The sequence below is a fragment of the Myotis nattereri genome (genome assembly GCF_964212035.1).
Source record: "Myotis nattereri genome assembly, chromosome: 1".
In the NCBI taxonomy this organism is placed as follows: domain Eukaryota; kingdom Metazoa; phylum Chordata; class Mammalia; order Chiroptera; family Vespertilionidae; genus Myotis; species Myotis nattereri.
In genome coordinates this window covers 89790239-89817332 of record NC_138075.1, presented here as the reverse complement: position 1 = coordinate 89817332, position 27094 = coordinate 89790239, and the positions used below count along the sequence as shown (strand labels likewise).

Below are 27094 nucleotides of genomic sequence, written 5' to 3'. Positions count from 1 at the left end.
GCTATATTAATATAGAAATGTAAATTAATATTATGGGTAACAATTGCAAGTGCTAAAATAATGCACTGAAGATAAACTAGTAAGCAAATCTTAAGGTTAAATACTGGATTTGTCATATAAGTGAATAACATTTATTTTAGTCATCATGGTTATCTCTTTCTTATTTAATTTTATTTCGGATATCTTTCAAAATGTGAGGGTTGTTTCCTTTTTCTGAAGCACTGTATGCCATGATATTTCTATAAACACTACTCTTGTCCTATCCATTTTTTTCTGGTCAGTCTAATCATGTAGTTAGTGATTCTGATTCAAAGAAACAGGATCTACAATATTTTTAAAATATTAAAGCTTATTTTAGCCCCCAGGATCCTGAACCTTACTATATATTTCCATAGGCAATTCTTTTTTTCAAGTGAACATTAGTTGACTAAATTATATTGCATTGTTATAATTTATAAAATATGTTCTTTCAAAGGATTAGAGGAAGATATTTTAAGAACTTTTTTAATCTATGAAAATTTTTAAATGATAATTCTCTTGCTAAGTTGAGGGAAAATAAGATGCATGTTTTGTAAATCTGTAGCAGTCTATAAAATTTACTAGTATTCCGTCTCCTCATGTCCTCTTAAATGATTTTAGTAAATGGGCTCCAGTGCAATATTTCAAAAACAGTAATTCATTGAATGCCCATTCTTCCTTTTACTGCAGAATAGATTATATTTAAGTCAAGATTAATGGGTAGATTTTGATGTTAAAGTCCAGTCTCTAAGCCTATCGTTCCCTGGAGGCATATAGTGCATTAGTTTAAGCCAATATACTGTTTATCATAGATTCTATGGCACGGTCTTAAATGACAGTTTGCTGTACTTTGTAACTACTTACCATAATAATAAATCACTTTTTTTGTACTCCTGGTAATTTTAGCATTTAAACAAAACCTTAATTAAGTTAGTGCACATTTAGGTAGAGATAACACTTAAGTAATTGTACACTGTAAAATTTCACTTTATTTAGTTACTTTTTTCCCTTTTTTTACAATCTTCTAGCAGATCCCAAGTTTAGTATTTAGTTCAAACACATATATGCATTTCCTCAACATTAATGTACTGAAATTTTTGTTCCCAAAAGGAAGACACAAAGGTGATTGTTTCTAGTCTCCCCCTCCCTGTTTTTTAAACTCTTACTCTAATACTGATGATTCTGAAACAGTTCTCTGTTGACTATGAAAGTCCCATTATTACTTAATGATAATATTTCCAAGTAGACCTTATCAAGAATGAGAGTCCATAATTTTAATTTCCTTAAATTTGAAATCTAGGTAACTTGCTTTTCTTTTAGATGTTTTGCTTCATACAAATATCATGAAAGTAAAATAGGTACACATATTAAAAGATCATGTTAGTGCTTTTTAGAAACCAGTGGTTATTGGGTTCAGGAAGGATTTTTCGTAACCTTCTGGTAGGCTTAAATTTTTAATCCTATTTATTTAAGATTGATATTTTTAAATGTGTTTACATGAACTTTGGTAGATTTGGGCTTTTATAAACTTTTTACTTAATGTTTTCATTTAGTAATTGACTGATTTATGAGCAATTATATATGGTTCAAATTTTATTCAACTCCAGCTTTCAATAATAGGTCTATCCTCACACTGCCTTAGCACCTGTTATGGATTTTGAGTCATCTGGCAGCCCATGGGACTTAGATAAAGAAGTACCAGGTGTCCTGCCTGTCTCCTAATTGAGACGCAGTGAAAACAATATAGACTTGGCAGTAGGGTTAAAAGGATGGATTAAAGCCCAGCTTTGTCTATTCTGACAAATCACAGCTTTTCCTTCATGGCGTGGATAGTATCAACTACCAAAGAACTTCATTAATATGAGGCATCATAAAAATTATACACAATAATTTGGGATAACTTGTTGCAGACTTTCAGAAGAATTTCTATTAACATAGTACAAATAAACATTATTTATACCAAGATTCATGCTATTTATTTAAGGGACTTTTATGTTTACTGCATGTGAGCTAGACAGCATGTTTCTTGAAGAAATTAGCTACAATAGGAAAGAAATGGAGTATTAATTTATTAAGGGTAGCACTACAGTTTATTTTCATCTTACAAATGAGTAGTGCACATTAGTCCATGAGATACTTAATTGCCCTGGGTATTTCAGGAAAATTGGCCACTTTACTACTGATAGTAGCAGTCAGGAAATCCTTGAGATGTACTTGCAAAATATTTCTACCCATATTCTATATCTCAATAAAATTCTTATTTTTTTTCAAGACCCTGTGTAATGATACTGCCTCAGGATGTTTGAATAAGGCCTCTTAGAACTAAAAGGCCAAATGTAGATTGATTCTTTTCTCACTTTTCTCTAAAGTACATCAGGGACTTTTAATATGCTATATATGATATTTTAGTATATAAACATTTTCCAAAAACTATGAATCTTATAATTTAAGCTAATATTCACTGTGTTGGCCATTCTTGAGCTAACTAAAATACCTCTTATATATTTTTTCTTTATATAAAACTCAGGTCATTGAGATTGGATGTAGAAAGAGCATTGGACCATTGAATGACCAGGGTTCTAGTCCCAACTTTACCAGTTAGCAGCTTTCTTTTTCCAAGCAAAGCTCTGGCTATATTCTCCATCGAGGCAAGGCTTATTGCTAAACAAACATTTTGCTGATTTTGCTAAGTTTCCTGAAAGTAATGTTAAGGGATCATTATTGTATCCTTCCTTTAGTTCAAACTGCCCTAAAATTTTCTCAATAATAATGCCTGGATACAAACCTTCTCAAGATGGCCTTTTGAAAAACCTAAATATTTAACTTTCTAAGTATTATTTTCCAAAGATATTATTACCTCTGTTCTTATGGTATCTAGAGGAGTTTTGGAGATCTGTTTAAAATTTTTTTGAATTTACCCTCCATTTGATTTTTTCTATGGGCATTTTTATAAAATTGTTTCCCTTTTTTCTATAGATGGCCATTTAAATGAATGGAAATAGTTTAACTAAACTTGTTGTCTCATACCATTATATAATTTATAAAAAACTTTAAAAATTTTTTAATTAAAAAATTGTTACAACCAGTGTGGCAAAATGTTTATTTCAGTCCTAATTGTAGTGAGTTATAATTACATTCAACATTTATAGATTTTTTTTTTTCTTTAGGCAATTATTACACGTTTTGAGAAGTTACCAGTTTTCTCTTAATATCAGATCTTACCTGTGTGGTTTTTTCACTTTTTTAATATACATTATACTTTATTCAGTTTTGTTCTTCCAAAGGTGGTCAGCAAGATCAAAGGTATGAGGGAACCAAACTCTTTCTCACAAGTAAGATTTAAGCTCTGTAAACCAATCATAGGAAAGTCCCATATATATTTGCCCCAAAAGGGGTTTGCCCCTGGAGAGCAAAATTGGCATTAGAGGAAGGAGGCTGTCTGGATACCAATCTCCTAACCAATTTTATTCATTCTATAATTTATAAATAGTCATTGAGTACTACTGGGCCCTGTATTAAGTGCTAGAGATATATGTAAAGATAAGAAGACATGGCCTCTGTTCCGGTGACACTAGTCTCCCCACCTAGTTTATTAGAAGAACAAGCACGAGGAAAGAGGCACATTTGGTGTTTAACAACTGACTCTCGAGAACAGGGAGAGGCCCGTTCTGTGAGGTAAAAACTCGCACCATTGCCAATTTCAAGCTACCAGCCATCTTAATTTGTGAATGTTGTTAGTAGTACTCCAAAAAAAATTTTAAGTCAGTAGGCAAAACTCTCCCTCTTCCAATAATTACTATTAATGGAATCTTCATACAAAGAAAGGAGATGAAATTCTAAGTGCTAAAACTGTGAAGAAGCCACAGAAATATGAGTGTAGGGAGTGCTTACTGAATTAGGAATTTCAGAATGGGTCTTAAATCCCTGAGGCTCTGATACTAAGCACAGATCTAAACACTTCATACTTCGCCTTTACTTGAAAAGGAGCCAATAGTTTTTTTCTTTTTTAGCAAAGAAAACATTAAACCTCAATTTAAGAGGAAATTGGTTAAGCAGTGCTTTGTCTTTGAAGTCTCCTTACAATTACATTTCTTTTTCATAATGCCCTTTTGTGAAAAATTATACTTTCATTCTTCATGTGTACAACATATATACGTGCATATATATGTACACATATACATATACAAATTTCCATTTCTTTGAGACAAATTACTTTTTATCTTTAAGTTTCTATTTAAATTGCAGTTTACATACAATATATTAGTTTGAGGCATACAGTATAGTGATTAGGCACTTATATTTCTTACCCCAATATGTCTAGTACCTAAATGACACCATACATAGCTATTACAATATTATTGACAGTATTCCCTGTGCTGTTCTTTACATACCTGTGACTGTTTTTATAACTAAAACTTTGTACAACTTAATCCCTTCCCCTTTTTTACTCATCCCCCAAACCATCGCCCATTTGGCAATCATCAGTTTGTTCTCTGTATCTATAAGTTTCTCTTTTGTTTATTTTGTTTTTAAGATTCCACATATATTTGAAATCATATGGTATTTGTCTTTCTCTGACAATATGTTCTAGGTCCATTCATGTTTGTCAAGATTTCACTTTTTTTTTAACATATTTTTATTGATTTCAGAGATGAGGGGAGAGGGAGAGAATTAGGAACATCAATGATGAAAGAATCATTTATCAGCTGCCTCTTGCATGTCCCCTACTGGGGATAGAGCCTGCAACCCAGTATGTGCCCTGAGAGAAGAGTTGAACCATGACCTCCTGGTTCATAGGTTAACATTCAACCACTGAGCAACACCAGCCAGGCTTCCATTTCTTTTTTATGGCTGAGTCATATTCCATTGTATATATGTAACACATCTTCTTTATCCATTCATAATCAATGAACACTTAAGTTGCTTCCATATCTTGGCTATTGTAAGTAATGCTGCAGTGAACAGGTGAATGCATATGTCTTTATGAATTAATGTTTTAGATTTGTGAATGCATAGGTCCTTATGAATTAATGTTTTAGATTTCTAAAGATAATTACCTAGAAGTGGAATTCTTGGATCATATAGTAGTTCTATTTTTAATTTTTTGAGTAACCTCGATAATGCTTTTGGTAGGGGTTGCAACCAGTTTACAATCCCACCAACAGTGCATGAGGGTCCCCTTTCTCCACATCCTCATCAACACTTGTTGTTGGATTATAGGCATTCTGACAGATGTGAGGTGATATCTTATTGTGGTTTTAATTTGCATCTCCCTGATGATTAGTAGTGTTTTGTTTCTCTTGCCTGAGGAGATATATCCAAAAAAATATTACTAAGAGTGATGTCAAAGAGTTTACTGCCTGTTTTCTTCTTGAAGTTTTATGGTTTCATTCTTCCATCTAAGACTTTAATTCATTTTTAGTTCATTTGCATAAGTGGTGTAAGAAAGTGATGCAGTTTTATTTTTTGCACGTATCTGTCCATTTTCCCAGCACCATTTATTGAAGAGACTGTCTTTATGCCATTGTGTATTCTTGCCCTCTTTGTCATAGATTAATTGACCATATATACACTGAATGGCCAGATAATTATGACCATCTGACGTTTGTAGGCAAATTAGCTATAATTTCGCGCTGAAGTTGCTAGAGGGCCAGATCAATATAAACGTGTGAATAGCACAACATACCTAAGTATCGTTGCTGATCAAGTTCATCCCATCATGTTGATGGTGTATCCCAATGGAAATGGCTTCTTCCAACAAGACAATGCGCCATGCCATGGTGCTTGTATTGTGCAGGAGTGGTTTCAAGAACATGAAAAAGACTTTACTTTGCTTAGGTGGCCCCCACAATCACCAGGTCTCAATCCAATTGAGCATTTGTGGGACGAAGTTAAAAGAGCCAACAGGCAGCTGGTTCCACAACCATCAAATCTCACAGAACTGGCTCTCTTTTTTTTGCCGCATCTACTGCAAGGATGAAGACCATTCTCAGCAATCAGACTGTGGACATCCCAGAAAATGTGGACAGCACTCTGAAGGGGCGCGCCGTTATTGTGAAGGGCCCCAGAGGCACCCTGCGGAGGGACTTCAACCACATCAATGTAGAGCTCAGTCCCTCCGGAAGAAGAAGGAGAGGCTCCGGGTTGCCAAATGGTAGGGAAATAGAAAGGAACTGACCACAATTCGCACTATCTGCAGTCATGTACAGAACATGATGAAGGGTGTTACACTGGGCTTCCGTTACAAGAGGAGGTCTGTGTACGCTCACTTCCCCATCAATGTCGTTATTTAGGGGAGTGGATCTCTTGTTGAAATTAGAAATTTCTTGGGCAAAAAATACATCCGCAGAGTTCGGATGAGGTCAGGCGTTGCTTGTTCAGTATCTCAAGCCCAGAAAGATGAGTTGATTCTTGAAGGAAATGACATTAAACTTGTATCAAATTCAGCTGCTTTGATTCAGCAAGCCACAACAGTTAAAAACAAGGATATCAGGAAATTTTTGGATGGTATCTATGTTTCTGAAAAAGGAACAGTTTAGCAGGCTGATGAATAAGATCTAAGTTGTCCAGCTATAGAAACACCGAGATGCCGAATGATTTGCCACATTTGTTTGTGAAACTATAAAGATGTACAATAAAAGCCTTGTATTGAAAAAAAAAATCTCACAGAACTGGGCAGTGCTATTCATCAGGCATGGTGTCAGATTCCTCGCATCACCTTTTAACATCTTGTGGAGTCAATGCCAAGAAGAATCGCTGCAGTATTGAAGGCAAATGGTGGCCCAACGAAGTACTGATGGGTGGTCATAATAATCTGGCCACTCAGTGTATAGGCATGGGTTTATTTTAGGATTCTTTTTCTGTTCCATTGATCTATGTATCTATTTTCATGCCAATATCATGCTGTTTTGACTCTTTTGTGGTTCTATATAAATTAATTGTTCTAGCTCTGTGAAAAAGGCCACTGGTATTTTCAAATGGATTACACTGAGTCTGTAGATTGCTTTTGAGTATTATGAACATTTTAACAATGTTAATTCTATCCATGACCATAGTATAGCCTTTCATTTATTTGTATCTTCTTCAGTTTCATTCTTCAATGTCTTATAATATTCCAAATACAGGTCTTTTAAATCCTTGGTTAAATTTATTACTAGGTGTTTTGTTTTGTTTGTTTTTGGGGGGGGGTGGTATTTTTATGTTATTGTAAATGGGATTTTTTTTTTAGTTTCCTTTTCTGAAAAGGAAACTAAAAACCTTAATGCCACAAAATACAGCATTACAAAGAACACTTATATGAGTAAAAATATCTACAGTGTGAAAGTGATGTGGCCTCAGTTAAGCAGTCTATTTTGTCTGATATAAGTATTGCTACCCACCTTTTGTTTGTTTGTTTAAATTTTCATGAAATATCTTTTTCCATCCCTTTACTTTCAGTCTGTATGTGTGGCTTTTGATCTGAAGTAGGTCTCTTTTAGGCAGTATATGAACGGGTCTTGTTTTTTTATTCACTCAGCCACCCTATGTCTTTTGATTGTAGCATTTAGTCCATTTACAGTTAAGGTAATTATTGATAGTATTTAGTTACTACCATTCAATTAATTGTTTTCTGGTTGTTTTTTAAATTCTCTGTTTTGTTTCTTATTCTCGTTATCTCTTTTCTTGTATGTTGATGCATTTCTATAGTGTTGTGTTTGGATCCCTTTCTCCTTATTTCTTGTGTACATATTGTAGATTTTTGGTTTGTGGTTACCATATACTTCATATATACCAAAATAAGTGTATAGCAGCCTATTTTAGGTTGATGGTTGCTTCTTAAGTTCAAACCCATTCTAAAATCACTACCATTTTTACTCACCCTCTCCATATTTATGTTTTGGTCATTAGTTTTTTCTTCTTTTGTGTGTGTGTTTGTATATATTCCTTAATTCATTGTTGTAGTTATTCATGATTTTGCTATTTTAACCTTTATAGAGCTTTAGTGTTTGTTGATCCACTGCTTTTTCTAAGTGTTTGCCTTTGTCAGTGAGAATTTTTTCCCTTTATTTTCTTATTCATGCACTTGATTTTTTTTTTCTACTTAAAGTCCTTGTAACGTACATCATAATACTGGTTTAGTGATGAACTCTCACTTTTTTTGGGGGGGGGGTGGTGAGGGGGGTCTGGGAAACACTTTATCATTTCTTCAATTCTAAGTGATTGCCTTGCTTGGTAGAGTAATCTTTATTGTAGGTTTTTGCTTTTCATCACTTTTGAATATTTCATGCCAATCCCTTCTGGCCTGCAAAGCTTCTGTTGAGAAATCAGCTGACAGTCTTATGATACGTTCCCTTGTAGATAACTAACTACTTTTTCTACTTTTAAGATTCTCTCTTTGTTTTTACCTTACACATTTTAATTATGATGTGTCTTGCTGTGGGTCTCTTTGGATTCATCTTGTTTGGGACTCTGCACTTCCTGGAATTATGTGTCTGTTTCCTTCACTTGTTTGGAAAGTTTTTAGATATTATTTCTTTGTATAGGTTCTCAATCCCTTGTTCTCGCTCTTCTCCTTCTGGTACAACTATTATGAGAATGATGTTATGTTGTATATTATCCCAGAGGTCCCCTCCAAAATACTCATATTCATATTCTCTCTCTCTCTCTCTCTCTCTCTCTCTCTCTCTCTCTCTCTCTCTCCAGTAGGGTGTTTTCCACTGCCTTATCTTTAAGTCGCTTATTTAGTCCTCTGCTTCATCTAATCTGCTGTTGATTCCCTTAATGTAGTCTTCATCTCAGTTATTCTTCATTTCTGAGTAGTTTTTTATGGTTTCTACCTGTTTGTTTAGGCTCTCACTGAGTTCATCTATTCTTCCTCTAAGTTTATTGAGCATCCTTATAACCAGTGTTTTGAACTCTGTATCTGGTAGATTACTTGCCTCCATTTCATTCAGTTCTTCTTCTGGAGTTTTATCCTGTTAGTTCATTTTGGATATGTTTCTTTGCCTCCTTATTTTTACTAACTACCTGTGTTTGTGTTAGGTAGATCTGCTACATCTCCTGTTTTGGCAGAGTGGTCTCAATGTTGTAGTTATACTCTGAGACCCAGTGGTGCAGTCTTCCTGTTCACCTGAGCCGAATGCTCCAACAGGGTCCCTTGTGTGGGTTGTGGGTTTCCTCCTCTTGTTGAGACTTGATTGCTGTTAACATATCAGTAGTTGGGATTGACCCTCAGTCTGACAGGCTGTGAGAGCTGACTATGGCTACAGTGGACAAGCTGTTGTGTGGGGGCTGACCCCACAGAGCAGGAGTTGCTCAGGTGCCATCCAAGCCTGCCCTTTGGGTATGTGGTTTGTGGAGCTGGTTGTGTGGTGTTCTCTTGTGGTGTGACTTTATCCAGCTGTTCTGTTGGTTCTGGCGACTCTTTGGAAGGGCTCCAGTTCAGGCCAAGATCAGCTGACATTTGTGCCCAGCTTGGGGCCACCTAGTGGGAGCTACTAAAGTGACCTGCACTTGGTCACCACTTGTGCTGGGCTTGGAGGGCCTTAGGAGAGAGGCTATTGCTGCAAACCAGGCTGGCTGCCACTGGTGCCAGGCTTGGGACCCTTTGTTGGACATCATGATGTGAGCTGAGGCCAGCCACCTCTTATTCTGGAACTTACTTCAAGCTACGTTCCAGCCAACACCAGCTGAAACTTACGCCAGGTTTGGGACTATCTGAAGGAAGTTACAATGCAAGTTGTAACAAGACCAGCCGCCCTTGTGCTGGGCTCAGGGCTGCTTAGCAAGAGGCACAGGGCGAACTGAGGCCACTGCTGCTTGTTTGGGTTGTGTGGACCTTGAGAGGTTTTAGGCAAGTTGTCAGCATGAGCCAGAAGCAGGCTGTTCCTGGGGAAACACTGCTGGAAGCAGCTCAGGCCAGCTAGAGTGTTGGGTAGGGGGTGGAGTCTCAGGTAATCTCACCTTATTGGGGCAAACAGTGTTAGCCAGGTAATGGAGAACTCAGATTTGGCACCCACCTGCTCCTCATGGCTGGTCTGGAGAGGGCTCAACAAAGGAGCAATGGTGTTGTCAGCACTTAGTCCCTAGAAAGAGCCTCCCTGATCCCTGCCCCTCCAGCCCTCACACTGGAGCCCAGAGCAAGTGAATCTGAGACATCAAGTCCTTGCGTAGCTCCTTAAGGAGAACACCTGGGACTCCAGCAGCCCTTCATCTTACTCAGCCACAATCCTTCAAAGCCAGATGTCATGGGGACTCCTCTTTTCAGCACTGCTGCACTGGGCTGGGAGCCAGGTCTGGGGCTGGGACCCTTCACTTCTGAGGTGGAACCTCTGCATTCAAGATAGGCATTCTGCTTCTTAATCGTATGGGACCTGCCCTTTATTTGTCTCTACCCCTCCAGTGTCATCTTGGCTTCCTCTTTATAATTCTTGGTTTTGGGACTTACAATTAGCTAGGTGGTTCTCATTTATGGTTGTTCTATAATTTAGTTGTAATTTTGATGTGGTCTTGGGAGCTAAATGTTTGAACAACCTAATGGGCATGCCATGGAAGTAGTGATAACAAAACTGAAAGTTTTGCCTTTTCTGACAGTAAAAGCAGTTCAAAATTACTTTTTTTTTTTAAATATTGTTATTGACTTCAGAGAGGAAGGGAGAGGGAGAGTTAGATAGAAACATCAATGATGAGAGAGAATCATTGATCGGCTGCCTCGTGCACGCCCCCTGCTGGGGATCGAGCCCGCAACCCATGCATCCGGTACTCTTGACCGGAATTGAATCCTGGACCTTCTGGTTCGCAGGCCAACGCTCTATCCACTTAGCCAAACCAGCTAGGACTTAACATTATATTATTAAGAAATGTATTGTGGAGCATGAAAGTTTGTTGCTTTTTTAAAACCAGATCTACCGTTTATTTATTTTTATATACATTAGTAAAATTTGAAAATTGTGGTACTACTTAACCTTTTATTATACCTTTTCATATTGTCTTTTTCATGAGAAATCGGTTTCATCTCATCCAAATAAGTCCCTCTATATATACTACAAACAAGAAATATTAGCAAAGAGTTCTTGCATATCAATACAGATGTTTCTTAAACTGGCATTGAAAATTGCCCTCCTGGAGGCAGCGCCTGCTATTTATAAAGGCTTGACCCAAAGGTCAAAATAAACTATTTTTAGCACAGATGTCATGGGACTTTTGGGTTACCCTGTATTTATATTCTTTATCTTTGACATCCCTGTGACATAAGAGCAGGTGATGGTATCCCCATTTAACATACAAGTAAACTGTGGCACAGAGGATGCATGCACCTCTTTCCAGGACTGGGCTGAAATTAAACCCCATTTTCTTGACAGCTGGTCTCAACACAGTTACAGGGGACCACAAATAATTTCATACATAAGTTTAAAATCAATAGGAGTTACTTAAAATGAATAGTAATGTTAACTTAATATTATGAAGTACAGATTAGGTTTAAATTATTTGTACTATAGAAAATGTTTGGTTGGCTCTTTTTATTATTTTTAGAATAGCAATATTCCTCCCCCCTTTTCTGCTTTTGCAGAAAGTAGAAGGAAGGATTAGTGGATAATTGTATTGCTGTGATTGCAGCACCTGTGTGTTATTTTTTTTGATTGGCTAGTTTTGTATTAAAGATTCCTACCAGCTAAAAGTCTCCCTCATCAAATAGCTTTTTATTAGCTAGTTTGGTTTGGGTGGTTTTAAATTTACAATAAAAACCTTCTTAATTCAGTTTAGACTTATACTTTAAATTTTGCTCTGAATTTGTTAGTTTACCATTACCTTTTTATCATCTCACCCATTTCAGTTTTTTAATTTCAATGACAATGGCAACACGTACTCACAGAAGGAATATAGCTTGAGCTATCCTGTTATTGCTAGCCCTCAAGTTTGTGTATGCCACTTAATTTATAGGTACTGATAACTCTTTCCTAGAGAGCTGTCTTTTAAGGAATACATGTCTAACTTTGTCTAATCTATTATATGAGAAATAGGAATTAACCACTTTGGATTATGATTACCAATGCAGATGCTAACAGCACTGTTTGTTTGGAACTTTCACAAAAAGCACCTTGTTTGTGGACTTAGGACTGTGTTTAAGTACTCAGGGTTTGTTAAATCTCCTGAATATTATATGTTTTCTGAAGTAAATAGAGGAAAAATATTGAAATACTATAGAATGGGTTGGTTGGTTTTATTTATTTGGCCACATCAAACTTTGAAAATTATAAAAAATGTTTAGAAGATGAGTTACTGTAGGTAAACCCTAATTATTTACTAAGCTAGCAGTGTTTTCTGAAGATAATCCCCCCAAAAGAAAACTTCAGACATTAGCCTGCCTAATTTAAATTCAATCATTAATGATTGTTTCACTTTTTTTTTTAATCCTCACCCAAGGATATTTTTCCATTGATTTTTAGAGAGAGTGGAAAAGAGAGGAAAAGACAGAGAGAATTATTGATGTGAGAGAAACACATTGATTGGTGGCCTCCTGCATGAGCCCTGACCAGGGCCCAGGTCGGGGAAGAGCCTGTAACCAAGGTGTCAAACTCAGGACTCTTTGGTCCTCAGGCTGACTCTCTATTCACTGAGCCAAACCAGCGAGGGTTGATTGTTTCACTCTTTAAAAATCGTTTTAGAAAGCATCATTTTCACCAAAACCGGTTTGGCTCAGTGGATAGAGCGTCGGCTTGCGGACTGAAGGGTCCCAGGTTCGATTCCGGTCAAGGGCATGTACCTGGGTTGCGGGCACATCTCCAGTGGGAGATGTGCAGGAGGCAGCTGATCGATGTTTCTCTCTCTCATCGATGTTTCTGACTCTCTGTCTCTCTTCCTTCCTCTCTGTAAAATATCAATAAAATATATTTAAAAAAAAAAAAAAAGAAAGCATCATTTTCACTAACGAAGATGTTTTGTAATTTTATTAAATACATCCTGTTTTTTTATGTAAATGAATATATTATATCTGGATCATTTTAGCTTGTATCGTTTTATATCTCTTTTTTTGTATAGTGAAGCAGAATTATACTCCGAAATATATTTTACCTAGATAGTCATGTCTTGCTTTTATAAATTTTACTACATTGGAAATACCCTTCTGCTTTAGAAATATTAACATTTGCTTTCTTTCTGCTTAATTTTTGTGTAAACTCTAAATATAATAAGATAAAGTGAAATATTTCATTTATAAGCCCTCTGAAAGTAGAGCATTTTAAAAGCAGGTAGGTGCCTCCACCCTACTTTCCATGAAGCGTTTTACCCATTCAGGCAGACTTTTAAACACAGCTTGTTTTGATAGCAAACTGCTCTCCTGTGGGCCTGCAGCCTTTGCTTCCTGGCAGCACCTTTGGTGCGAGAAGAGAGTGATCAATTGGGAGACTGTCAGTGCCAGCGTGCATAGAGCGATAAGTTAACACACCACTGGGAATTTCTAGGGCCCACCAAGATACTTCACTTCTAATGTGCTAACAAGCTCATTTTTCTACCTCTTGCCTCTTCAGTTATTTTTTTTCTCAGAAGAGCTTAGAAGTTGAGTGCATCAGGCATAATGAAAAGCTCTGTAGGAGGGAGAAGCAATAACCCCATTTTTCCCTTTTCAGCCAAATAGAAAATTAGTTTCTGGTAATACACAAAGGCCAGTATTTTTTGTACAAGGGGCACTGCTGTGAATCAAAGGACTCTATTAACTGCAGAAAATTCAGCAGCTGTGAATCTCCCCCAATGAAAAAAGTACTTTCCAACAAGTTGTGAGATATGTGGTATTATTTAGATTGAACCATCAGTTTCATCCTTTTCCATTTATAACCATATACCTTCTTTTTAACGTGTGCTACATTTCTTTTCTATGTTAACACTCAAAAATGTCTATATGATCCTTCCTTAAAATTCTTGCCATTGATCATTTTAATAATCTTGTCCTGTTGCTACTCATTTCTGAAGTAAAATTCTTTTGAAGTTCAACCTCAGTGTGCAGAATTGAAAATAATGGATGGCAAGGAATTGGAATTCAGATTATTTCCGTGCATAAAATAAATTTTAATACAAGGAAAAAGTACTCAAGCCATTTAGAGGGCAAAGGATATCACAGTCTCAGTCAAGTACCTATTGATATAGGCTTCCCTTTACTCTTATGCTTTTTTTCCCCTCTTCTTAATAACTTTTATAAATATAACTGACTATGGTAGCTCCCATTGAATTAGAATTTTAAATTATATTTCACAACTTTTCTTCTTGATCTTGATTGTAGACTTGGGATACAATTGCTAGAATTGTAGAACTACAGTAATTGAATTGTAATTTTCTTTTCAAAAGAATAAGGAATTTTGGGGAGAAAATAGTTAAATGAGTTTCGGAAAATCAGAGTGAAAAAAACAACCACCAATAGGCAGATTTTTTATTTTTCTTTATACTTACTTAAACGTCTTATGTAAAGCCTATCAACAGAGCATATTGAGTACAGCAGGAAAACTTTTAAAAGTTGTAGAAGAAAGGTTAACTGATTTCTCAGTTCAGGAACTATACGACATGAAGTCAGCATGTGAGCTTTTCCTGATAATTGTATGTTGCTGCCTGCTGCTCTACATTTTGACAGCCATTTCCATAGTTGCTTTCGTGAACAACAGAAATATTCTCTCTCTTTCTCGCCCTCTCTGTGCTAACAGCACAATCAGGCCTGCTGAAACAGGAAGCCTGGAGTGGGTTGTTCAAAAGCAACAACACTTCAAGGTACTGGTTGCTTGTCAATAATATCAGAGAAGAAAATGTGGTGAAAGGGAAGTACAGTGTTTTTCTGTCAGTGTCAGTGCCCTGTAGATGCTTTGTTAGACAGTATTTAGGAGTCCTGTGGTCTCTTTGCAAATATTCCTGCTTGTTTCAGTGTTATAATTGACTGGGGGTTTTTCCTGACATACAGATTCAACTATGTATTTATCTTAACCGCATGGAGTTATTTGAGGATTATAGCAACAGTAGTCTACCATTCAAAATGAGGACAATTGTTGGGAAAATGCAGAGATTTTGGGGGAAAAAAGGAAGATATGCAGGAATTTTTCACAATAAATCTTTACAAATGAAAAATGTAGAATTTCAGATATAGTATTTTAAACAGCATTATCGTATTTATTGTGTGGCTTCTCAGAGTAAATCTGCAGATCTGAAGCTGACTAAAAAGAGGCTGACCTGATAGCAGTTGAATCCTTTCTCAAGTAAACTTAACTTTCTTTCTTCCAACAGTTCAGTATTATAATTACTTTCTAATAAATGTCTCCCTGTTAAGCTGCCATTTATAGTGATATCCAGAAATGTAAACATGTTAAAACCCGTATTTTTTACTCTTTAAAAAGCCATACTTTTGATATATGCAAGGTTAATGAATCATCATATTTATCAAGAACTGATGGCTTAGCAATCACAATGGTCCCTTTTGATGAGCCTATTCTTTTTCAATATAAGCTGCATTAACTTCATCCTTAACTGAAGGAAATCAGCTATGAGGAGAGAGCACGGTACCTGCAAACAATTGTCCAGCACCATTTAGAACCAACGACGTTTGAAGATTTCGCGGCGCAGGTTTTTTCTCCAGCTCCCTACCATCACTTACCACCGGATGCTGGTAAGGTTAAAAGCAAGTATTCATTATTTGTCATTATTTGAACTTGAAATGCAATGCCCTTTTGTTCTAAAAACTCTTAAAATAATAGAAAACATGCCTGAACAAAATTCCAGTTCCAACATTGAAATATAAATATTTTTCATCATTATTTAATATTTGAATCTGGCCTATAAATTTGATTCATACTTTCTTTTACCTACATGGAATTCCTTTGAAAGTCTTCATAGAAGTGCATACACCACATTTTATCTGAGCTAACGGACGGTGACTATTGTGTTTCACGGAATCATTACTGAAGGAAGTATCTGCAAAAGAAACACAAGTTGAGCATGTACTGTCAACTTTAGAGCATCAAATTTCATGGCCAAGAATATTGTCTTATCTCTGATTTTACAAATAAAGTTGAATGGTCTAGACTTAAAAGTACTTAAAATAGTTAATTATTTTACAATATTTAAAGATTATAAAAGGGTACTGCATTTTTACTATTAACTAATTTTGAAGAAATCAGTAAAAAATAAATGACTCATGGCCTTCCTATTCTGTAATACTTTGTACTCCTTATGATTGTTTCATTTATTTTATTTCCCTCTTTAGATCATTAAATATCAGTTCTGTTTATCTGAAGGTAAGACAAAGTGTCAACCAAAACATTCTTTGTTCTTCCCCTATTTCCTTTTTTTTTTTTTTTTCAATTAGCAAGCACTAAGCTTGTAACTCAAACAATAAGCAAACTTAACACTGCCCTGGTTCATACTAAACATTTCAGAAATGGTCACTAAATTTTTTCCAGAATTATACTTACTAACCCAAGTCTGCATGAAACACTAACACTGGTTCTGGTATAAAAAATAACTAATCATAAACCCCTTGGTTGAAATTAGTTACATCTTCTTATATTGACCTTCTTTGTTTATCAGCATGAAAAAGTAATACTACTGAACTGAAATGGTATGTCTTTGTATTTTATAATGTGTTGCATTTTTATTGAGTATCTTAACTCACCAAATAGTTGTTCTGTTGTGTGCCTTGCACTATACTAGGCACCCGAAATATAAAGATGACTATTTTAATGGTGTTCAAAGGAAGCAGGAAAAGATAATACAATATGCTTGAAGTTTATTATAGTAACTCTTTAAATTCTCTTTTGTAAGTTTTTTTATATTAAATAAGTTTAAAAGATACAGTACTGTTGTTCTTGCCTAATTTATTTGAAAAAAAATTCTGTAATTCTCAATTGAGATTTAGTTGATGAAATTAAAGCTTCCATTTCTGTGACCATTTAACTGGGCATTATAAAAATAATTATACCTAAAATCTTAGAGCTCTTTTGATTAATATAAAAGACTTATTAGCAGTGATGACTAGGTTGAATCTTTTGAAAGAAAGATTAAAAAACCTAAGATTCACTTCAATGGAATGATACTATCTAAAATTATTCAGTTTAGCATATAGAAAGATGGCAAAAGGAAGATATTAAAAGTAAATTAATGAACAACAAAATAAAAACTAGTTAAGTTCTTACCTGAAGATGTCCTTTTTAATAATAGAGAATATCTGATAGACTAGATTATTAAAATAGATATGAACAATACTTTCGTAAATCACATAGTCAAGCTATATATTTCACAACTGAAAAATATTGATAATGGGACCACACTCAGACTAAGTTTTCCCGTTAAATGTAGAAAGGGTGTCGATTTTAATGTTCTAGTTGTTTACCAACTGGAGTCCTTCACATCCCTCTTCTTCATGTTCCTTTCTATTTTGCATATTATCCTGCATATTTTGCCAGATACATATATGTAATATGGGAAGTAAATAGTATTCTCACTTTCTGAGGCATTAAGTAAAGGATGATACAGTAACCAAGTCAAGGCTCTTTTGGCTTCATTTTTTTATTGTATTTTAGTGTTTTATTTACAATTTGTTTAACATAAAACTGACAGTTATCTAAATAGTAATGCAGATGTGAATTTTAACGTAAACCTAATGCCATGCTAAAAATTCTTTCAGTTAAATATTTTTTGGGGGTGCAGTGAAGAAGAAAACTTTATTCAGTGCAAAACAGCTCAATCGTTATACAGCATGCTGTAGAACATTCAATTAATTTTTTTAAATTGTCTTTACCTTTAGGAACCATTAGATACAAACACTGTAAGAGGTTGGTTTTGCCTGTAAATAACTTGGTCCAGTATTACCAAATACCTTTTGATATATTTTTTGCAGACTGCGTAGTTATTAAAGATAGAAATTTTTAGCAGAGTGGCTCTCAGTTCAACACAGTATAAAAATTAAATATTTACTTCTGTAGTAACAAAAGCATTGTGTTACCTGATGAATGATTGTTTTATTTTTTTTCCAGTCACCTCAAATTTTTCTGTCCTAAACCACTCCATACATATAGAATTCTCTTTAAAAGTGTAAGTCAAAGCAGGGGAGAGAAGATATGAAATAAACTACATAATAGCAGTATGGAAGTTTTTTGGTTCATTTTTACTTTTTAACATATAAAATTTGCCATATTGAGGAAATGCATTCATAATTGCAAGTGAAAATTAGCTTTAAATATTCTGTGCATACTTCATGTATATAAAATAATACTCATCAATACAAATGCAATAATTTGAAATTAAGTTTAAAGTAATGCCGATATGATAATCATATAAAGAATATCATCTTTCTAACCAATCCTATAACATAATTTTATTTGGTGGAATAATGTAAAAAATACTATTTTTTAAGTTGACAAGTTGATTTAAGATGACCTAAAACCTACTTTCTATTTAACAGTAATGTACCAACTGTGATGACATTAAAATACAAAAATAAAGATTTTAAAAAATAATTTTTAGTGTTATTTAAATAGATATGAAGAGCATTTTTGATATGTCATAGTTGCTCCATAAATTTCATAACTGTGTTTTCTCAAAATGGACTCTGTGGCAGTAGACTAATACTTACGGGAAATTATTTTTATCCCTAAGGTCATTGAGGGGAGATATGGAAGATCAACAAAGTGTTACATCATGATAACTACATTAAAACATTATTAGATTGTTCTTGTCCCTTATTTTTTTTAAAAAAATTACAGGAAAAATCCTTTTATCTTTGTCAAGCATGTGTGTGGAAAATATCAAAAGTTTTACAGTGACCTTCTTTTTTAACTTTTTTTATATTCATGAACACCTCTCCTCTGACTCTGCAATGAAATTACTCCTCTTCTTGACCAAATTACATTGGTAGTTCAAAACCTAGATATTTTTCCCTAATAGCACATTATCTTTTCAAATCAAGTCTTATTTTAATAAAAGAAATTATGGAATGCCAACAAGAAACAGGATTTTTTTTTTTTTTTTTTTTGCTGGAAAAGTGCAATAAATATTGTCTTAATTTCAACATTAAAAATAACACTCATTTGTTTTCAGTGTTGTCTTTTTAGTATCACCGGCCATAAATATGCTTAATGTTTATTGTGTAGTATTGAACTAGTATATAACTCCACTTGGATTTATTGTTTTTCTGCAAATTAAGTATAGAAATGTTAGTACTTTAAAAATTAAAGGATTGATCCGTGTTTGACTATATATGCACATATACACATATTCATATACACACGTAAATATTCATACCAATACCTACATACAACTGTATAATAACCTTTAGAAAACGTATAGGCTGCTATTTTTTTAATATGTTTTCATTGATTTCAGAGAAGAAGGGAGAGGGAGAGAGAGATAGAGACATCAATGATGAGAGAGAATCATTGATCGGCTGCCTCCTGCCTCCTGCATGCCCCACACTGGGGATCAAGCCTTCAATGGGGGCATGTGCCCTGGCGGAATCGAAATGAGTTAGGCTGCTATTTAAATAAATATTATAAAAATTAGTAATAAGATTCAAATATTTCTATGTATGCCATCAAAGTAAGAGTTAATCTAGATAAGAGTGATTATGAAAACGTAGGGTAGTGTCAAATCATCTTTCATTCTAATCTATTTTACTATTATTTCACAAAATCTGTATTGCCACATGTAGATGGGATAGCGTTATGATGATCAGATCCATCTCTTTGAACCTTTGGATAGAACGAATCATCAAAATTTAGCCATTGCTTTAAGTAACCATTTAAGCTCAGTGTCCTTCTTTAAAAGTCATTTTACACTTTACTTTCCAGGCTCTGAAGTAACCTGGAAGAATATATTTTAGGAACTCAGAAGATTTTGTATATATGTTTATATATATAATCTTTAAAATAATATTTGTAAATGCCAACAGGAAAATCAGTTTCCTTCAACATATAGCATAACCTATAAATTTGTTTACTATGTTTTTAAAAACAGATTCCTAATCATATCACTAGGTTAGCCTAAAATTATTAACCATTAACCTTTTGCTTTTTTTTGTTTTGTTTTTTAATATATTTTATTGATTTTTTACAGAGAAGGGAGCGGGATAGAGAGTTAGAAACATCGATGAGAGAGAAACATCAATTCAGCTGCCTCCTGCACACTCCCTACTGAGGATGTGCCCGCAACCAAGGTACATGCCCTTGACCGGAATCGAACCTGGGACCCTTGAGTCCGCAGGCTGATGCTCTATCCACTGAGCCAAATCGGTTAGAGCCCATTAACCTTTTGTGACAATAATTACTATGTTCAATTTCCATATAAAACATTCATTCAGAGTAAAATTTTTGTAATGATAATAATAAAATAATAATTGAATAATCACTGTGTTAAGTACTACTATACATGCATCCTCTCATTTAATCTTTATGGCAAGTCTATGAGGTGTTTTTTTAAAAAAATATGCTTACGAAATAAAAAATTCCTTATCCAGAGTCAGCTGGTACTTGTTAAAGCAAGACTCTGACTTCAGAATCCATGATCTCAACTATTATAATTACCCATTTTATCTAAATATTTTCAACCCCTTCTTGCTGTTGAAAGAGAGAGGAAAGAGAGAAAATGCCCAATCACGTGTCATATTTACAAATTAGAAATTATAAAAGATTTCTATTTTTAAGGCTCTACTTTACTAATTGAAAAATCTTCTTCTTTTTTTAAAAAATAGTTTTAAGGTTGCCATGGAGAAGTATGGGCTTTGGAATCAGACTGATCTGGGTTAAAGCCTAGTTCTACTGTTTATTATCTGCATGATCTCAAATAAATTAATGTATCTTAAACCCAGTTTTCCCATTTGTAGGGAGATGAAATATGACAAGCTTAGATATGTTCTAAGTTGCAATAATGGTAATTCTTGAATATCTTAAAATGAAACCACTTTGCCTATATTTCTGTGTCATTTTATTTTAAATGTGTTATTTACTTTATGACATTCAGTGGTGAATCCATGCTAATCTTAATCACTTATCACCTCCTGTAACAATATTAAAGCAGTAAGATTATTTAGGTAATCTGCATCCTTTAATATAAGCTTATATATTATAGGAATATTAGCATAAGAGTAGATAAATTAATTTCCCCAAAACTAAACTTTTTGCTATGCTGTGTTCTCCACATTTCAACAATTATATTTTATAAGTGGTCATTTTCTTCAAAAATATTTCTAATTTCTATTCCTTCTTTTCTAATCCCCATCTGTTCTGATTCAAAGAATGTTAATTGTCACTCGTATGTGTTTAGTAATCTTATTATAGGGCTATACTTATTGGGTACCTGCTCTGTGCCAGGATTTTCGTATATGTCGTCATTTATCCCTCACAACTTTGCAAAATAACTAGTGTTGTCTCCATTTTAAAAAACTGTCCGGTGTCAGTTTGCCCAAGATCCAAAGCTAATAACATGACAAATTTGGCATTTTATGATACCTGTCTAACCCATGCCCATGCTTTCTAACAGATCACATTGTCTCTTAGTTTAGTATTAATTGGAATTGCTTTCAAAGTCACGATATTTTTAAAGCCTATATATCTACCCTACAACTTTAGCAGTTTAAACTGGTCATGCCTGTCAGCCACAATAAATTATTCATTAAGTTCCCATATATAATCTATATAGATCCCCACAGTCATATTCATCATGTTACATGTATTTATAATAATAGTTTATTGTAATCTGTGCACAATATATGAGTCAATTTATTATACCTTTAAGATATAGACACAGTCTGTGTGAGTACTGTACCAGTGTTAGTAACAGATGCAGTATGCATAAATATAGGAGTCCATAGATACTTTGTAAACTTTATACTTGAGGATATATTAATAATAGAAATAAATTAACATTCTTTATAACTCAGGTGATATATATCAGTACTTAGGCAGAATAGGATGTGAAATGAAGTGTAGGTATCACTGTATTCTTTACATCTAAAATTGAGATCTAGCCCTGGTTAGGGAGCTCAGTTGATTAAAACATCGTCCCAAAATGCCAGTTGCAGGTTCATTCCCTGGTTAGGGAATATACAAAATTCAACCAATGAATGCATAAGTAAGTGGAACAACAAATTGCTCGCTCTCTCTCTCTCTCTCTCTCTCTCTCTCTCGTCAATCAATAAATAAAAAATGTTTTTAATATAAATAAATAAATAAAGTTGAGATCTGTCTACTCTAAATTATTTATAGAGTTTGGGAATGCTGAGTATATACCATAATTGTTTGCTAACATGTGAAGAGGTACTCGTAGCTATATTCAACACACACTAGGAAGCCTGATTTGACTCAGTTTACTAAAGGGGAGATTTCGCGCTGCAGGCTGTAAGGGAGACATGGGAATTCCTGTTTTTGAGTAAAGCATTATTTGAATTTGGCATACTCCAAAGCAGTGGTTCTTAACCTTCTGGCCCTTTAAATACAGTTCCTCATGTTGTGACCCAACCATAAAGTTATTTTCGTTGCTACTTCATAACTGTAATGTTGCTACTGTTGCGAATCGTAATGTAAATATCTGATATGCAGGATGGTCTTAGGTGACCCCTGTGAAAGGGTCGTTGGACCGCCAAAGGGGTCATGACCCACAGGTTGAGAACGGCTGCTCTAAAGCAATGTTCTCCAATAAAACTTTCTATGATGATGAAAATGTTCTGAATGCACTGACCAGTATGCTTGCCACTAACCACGTGTGGCTGCTGAACACTTAAAATGTGGCAAGTGCACTGAGAAGCCAATTTTTTATATTTAATTTTAACTTAATTAATGTGGCAGCTATGGCTAACATGTGGGGCAGTAAGTATAGCTCTAAAGATTCTATGACTGAGTGATTAGGATAACATACCCCCAGTACAGTGAACACTTTGAAAGATAGATGTTTATAGCATCTCTCATAGACAATTTTTTTCTTTTCTTTTTTCCTATTTGAACTTGTTGTGTTAGTTGGTAAGTATAACATTTGAAATTACAAAGCATTCATTGTGATACATCATCACTCTAACACATTGCATGACCAATTGTATTTCATATTAAAAACCTGATTACTCTCTTCTCTGCTCCTTGGTTAACACCTGTAAAATTCTGCAGTGTCTCTCATATCTGTTATCTATCTTCTCTTTTGTTTTCTCACTCTGCTCGCTACTCCATTTCTTCATTTACAACAAAGAAAGAAATGCAGTGATAGTTCTCTTCCTCCCAAAACCTCCGCTAGAAAACATTGGCCATCTCAAGGTAAATAGCCATGGGAAAGCCTGTCATGATTGGCGGGAATAATGTGCATTACCAGAAAAGCATGAGCCACTGCTCTTCACCTTCCTTCTGCCGTCCATCTGCAGTGCTTTCCTAAAAAGGGCCATGGGTTCATATTCTCCTTGAGGTTTTCCCGTAGGGATCCAGGATCAACCAGCTGAGATCTTCAAGATGAGTAAAGGTGAACAGAAATATATATATTCCTTTTCCTTGTATTTTGAAGGCCAACCTCATTTCAGTTAGAAAAAAAAATAATGTTGAAGAAGCTGCTTTGAAAAGCAGGGCAGTTGACCTGGATTATGAGTAATAAAATATTTTTCTTCGACAATGTATGTTTGTTCATAAGTATAATGAGAACATTTGGCCTTTAAAACATTTTGAAGTGTCCTACCAAGACACATTCTTAATAACAGGGATACATCTCAGTAGGACCGGTATCCCTATTGAATGGTCTTGTGTTTCCTTATAAATACTCATAATTTCAATTGAGGCACAAATGTTTTATTATATGGAAGTTCTAGTATGATTATATCCAAGCTTCAAGTGTCAGTGAGGTGCTACTTTGGCTAACAAATATGCCAAAGCTTTCCCTACAGAGTAAAGAGTTGTGTAAATTTAAGCCTGCAACCTATATGGTGTGTGTCTGTCTGTTTGTGACACATATAAAGAATATTTCCATGTACACAGAGCCCAGAAAATCTGGATTAAAGTGCTTTAAAATATATAAAATTTTTTAAATTTTGTTATTCTGTTCTGTTTGCTGATTTCCTTTGTTTTTTTGAAGGGCTTTTTATTTTTTATTTTTAAATATATTTTTATTGATTTCAGAGAGGGAGAGAAAGACAGAAACATCAGTGATGAGAGAGAACCACTGATCGGCTGCCTCCTGCACTCCCCACACTGGGTATCAATCCTGGTTCATAGGTCAGTGCTCAACCACTGAGCCACACCGGCCAGGCAAGGGCTTTTATTTTTAATATACTTTCTTATTTATTCAGAAAATATTTGAGAGCCTATAATGTGCAAAGTTCTGTAGAGTTGCTGTATATTAAAGAATCAATTCATGGAAATAAAGTACAGAGGTGAAGCACTACTTTATAAATGACACAAATAATTTTCTAATTTGAACTTAACTTTGCTTTTAAATTTTTATATCTTCTAATTCTACTGGTTGCCTTTTTCCTATGACTGGATAATATAATTGCAAAAGTTTAAGTTAAGGAAAAGAAAGTATTGTTTATCTCTTCTAAATTGAGATATTTGGGGGTTGGTTTATCTTTTTAACTGACTTTCAAATGCGAATTCTTGTCCTCTTCCTCCTTCTTGAAAGCATATTTTAATACCTAGATGTATAGTGGTCTCATCGTGCTGAATTCCTTTTGAAACTGATTGCTTTGTTGTTTCCAAGTTTAGGCAGTGAAGGCCCTTTTCTTGGCTATACCCTATGCCCCAGAGATGGGGATTGGTCCTTCTGGCCTGCTTCTTAAGCCCGTCCTGCATGCTAATAGTGCTTTGGATCCCTGTCCTTTCTGGCCCAAAGATTTTGCTTCCCATTGCTTTTTCTGGGGAGCTCTCTGCTTGATTCTGGCTCTGGAAATAAGGATTGGCGCTTTCTTGCTAATATGATGGCATGAGCCACCAGATCATTGGGTTTTAAGTAAAATATTAGTTAACTGTTATAACAAGCAAGTTTGGGGCTTGTTCTTTCCTCTCAAAAGACCTCATTCAAGGTTGGGATCCATTGCTACAGATTAGTAGCGACAGGTTGTTTTATATGGGATTAGAGGCTGGATAGCCTGACCTGTACTAATGCTTTTGCTTTTCCCACAGGCTCCTACCCAGAGGTTCTACCCAGTGAAACTCCCACAGCAACGCAGGTAGATGGGGCCGACCTGGCCTCTCCAATGTCTCCTCGAACTAGCAAAAGCCGTATGTCCATGAAGCTGCGTCGATCCTCTGGCTCAGCCAATAAATCCTAAGGAGATGAGCAGCCCAAGCAGAGATCAGCAGTAGCCACCTTAGCATGAACTTAGTGTTAACCCTTTCGGGCTCTTATGTTTGCCATAGCATGCATGTTCCTTCCTGAACATTTATTGTAAAAAGAACACTGGATTTAAATAATTTGTAACTTAATATTTTAGATTTGAGTTGTTTATTCACTTGGTTTCCCCCCACACTGCAAACTGCCTTGGGGGAGAGGGGTATTCAGTATCCCTTCACCTTTCTAGATAATTATGTCTAAGAAGTTTTACTTTTAATTTCATGATTACCTTTGAACCAAAATAGAATGGTTCTCGTTATTTTATTTATCATGCCCCATTGCAACTTTATGGGCTCAGTAAATATATAATTTTTTTACAAATGTAAATTTTTAAATTTAAGCATTTGTAAAGTTATAGCAAAAGTTGCAAATCTGTTAATACACAGGATGTGTATGGATTATTTATGTTATGAAAATAAAACATTAAAATAAATGGTCTTTTAGCATCACAAATTCTAACTGAAATAATTTTAGCATTAACTTTTTCTTCCCAAAGCAATGCCTCGTTTCTTGGCTGTATGGTGACGCCGTGGCATATCTAGTAACCAGAAAAATCACTGTGCTAACTTTGATTTAAGTTTAGCTTCAATATTTTTCTAATGTTTTGCTTTTTAAATGGTATCACTGTTAAATGCCTCTTTTTTTTTTTTTTTTTTTTTGAGATTGTGGCCCTTTATTATTGGCTAGTGGATCCTGGTGTACTTATGTTCTTTCTTAAATACCATAAAGGGGAGACTTAGGAGGAAAAAAGAAAAGAAGGAAAAAACTTTTCTGATATAAATGTGTTAATTAAATTATGTGTATTTTTTTTTTAAAAAAAGGAACATGACCCAGGAGTCCAAATTAAATCTAATATTGTTAATACTGAACTTGCAGGTGCAGATGGTATACATTCCACTCTCCAGAGGTATTTTCCTACAGTAGATAAGCTGCTCACATTTTGCTCATATTTTGTTTTAAACTGGCATCTCCTAAGGAAATGTAGCATGGCATCGGTACTAACTGCATGTGTAAATACATCATACAGCAAACTATAAAATATAAATTATGTATCATCTTTCATGTAGTATCTACAAATTTGTAACAGTGAAAAAAATATATATAGTATTTAGTAATACAATAAAAATATCACTTATGTCCGTTAGTGTTTTTGTCTTTTATGTATTTTCAGATTTAATAATCAGGGCTATATAATTAATGGAGAGGTGTGAAGCATAAATCTAGATTATCATGAAAAATGGGCTTGAATTTTCAGGATACACCCCTAACTTATTTCACAGGAATCCTACCACAATCATTAAAAATGCAGGAAATGTTATGCCTTCATAAGGGCTGGCTAGAAACTTCACCCAGTGCACTTGGTTAAAGCATCATTTTATCTCAGCCTCATGTTTCTTTGATTTCTTCAATTTACTTGCTTATAGTATACATTCAGGAACAAAACTTTTATAGTTTCTAAAACCTGTGTACTTTTTTATTTTTTTATAAATAAAAAATTCCTATGAAATAATGTAGAAAATAAACTAAAATTCCTACAAAAGACAATAAACATGTCCCTCGGAACAAGATTAAACAATACAGTTTCCCACAACCTAGGTAAAGAATTACAAAGAGGAAAAATCAAAGTAACAGCTTACACGTTTCTACAGTGCTTTCAAAATTTTTTTAATGAACAGCTAATGGTTTCATGATATGTAACAAAATGGAGTGAAAATGCCAACTTGAAATAGCAGTTAATTAGCACAATTAACATGATTATTTTCATCTTAAGATAACC

At 34.7% G+C, this 27094-nt stretch overlaps 1 protein-coding gene and 1 pseudogene across 5 annotated transcripts in view; both read left to right on the top strand.

The window, feature by feature from the left end:
- Positions 1-26461, top strand: part of RALGAPA1 (Ral GTPase activating protein catalytic subunit alpha 1) — a 273082-nt gene extending 246621 nt beyond the window's left edge. For 3 of the 4 annotated variants that reach the window (XM_081090070.1, XM_081090072.1, XM_081090071.1), the window contains 2 exons: positions 15510-15634; positions 25107-26461. In XM_081090070.1, coding sequence (XP_080946196.1) covers positions 15510-15634; positions 25107-25255 — 274 coding nt within the window. In that variant the 3' untranslated portion in view covers positions 25256-26461. Of the gene's footprint in view, positions 1-15509; positions 15635-23193; positions 23259-25106 lie in introns of all 4 variants that reach the window. The other variant, XM_081090069.1, reaches the window with a different exon arrangement.
- On the top strand, positions 5995-6617 carry LOC308533928 (large ribosomal subunit protein uL6-like; annotated as a pseudogene). Its single transcript has one exon. The product of its transcript is annotated as a large ribosomal subunit protein uL6-like (transcript).
- Positions 26462-27094: the final 633 nt, after the last annotated feature.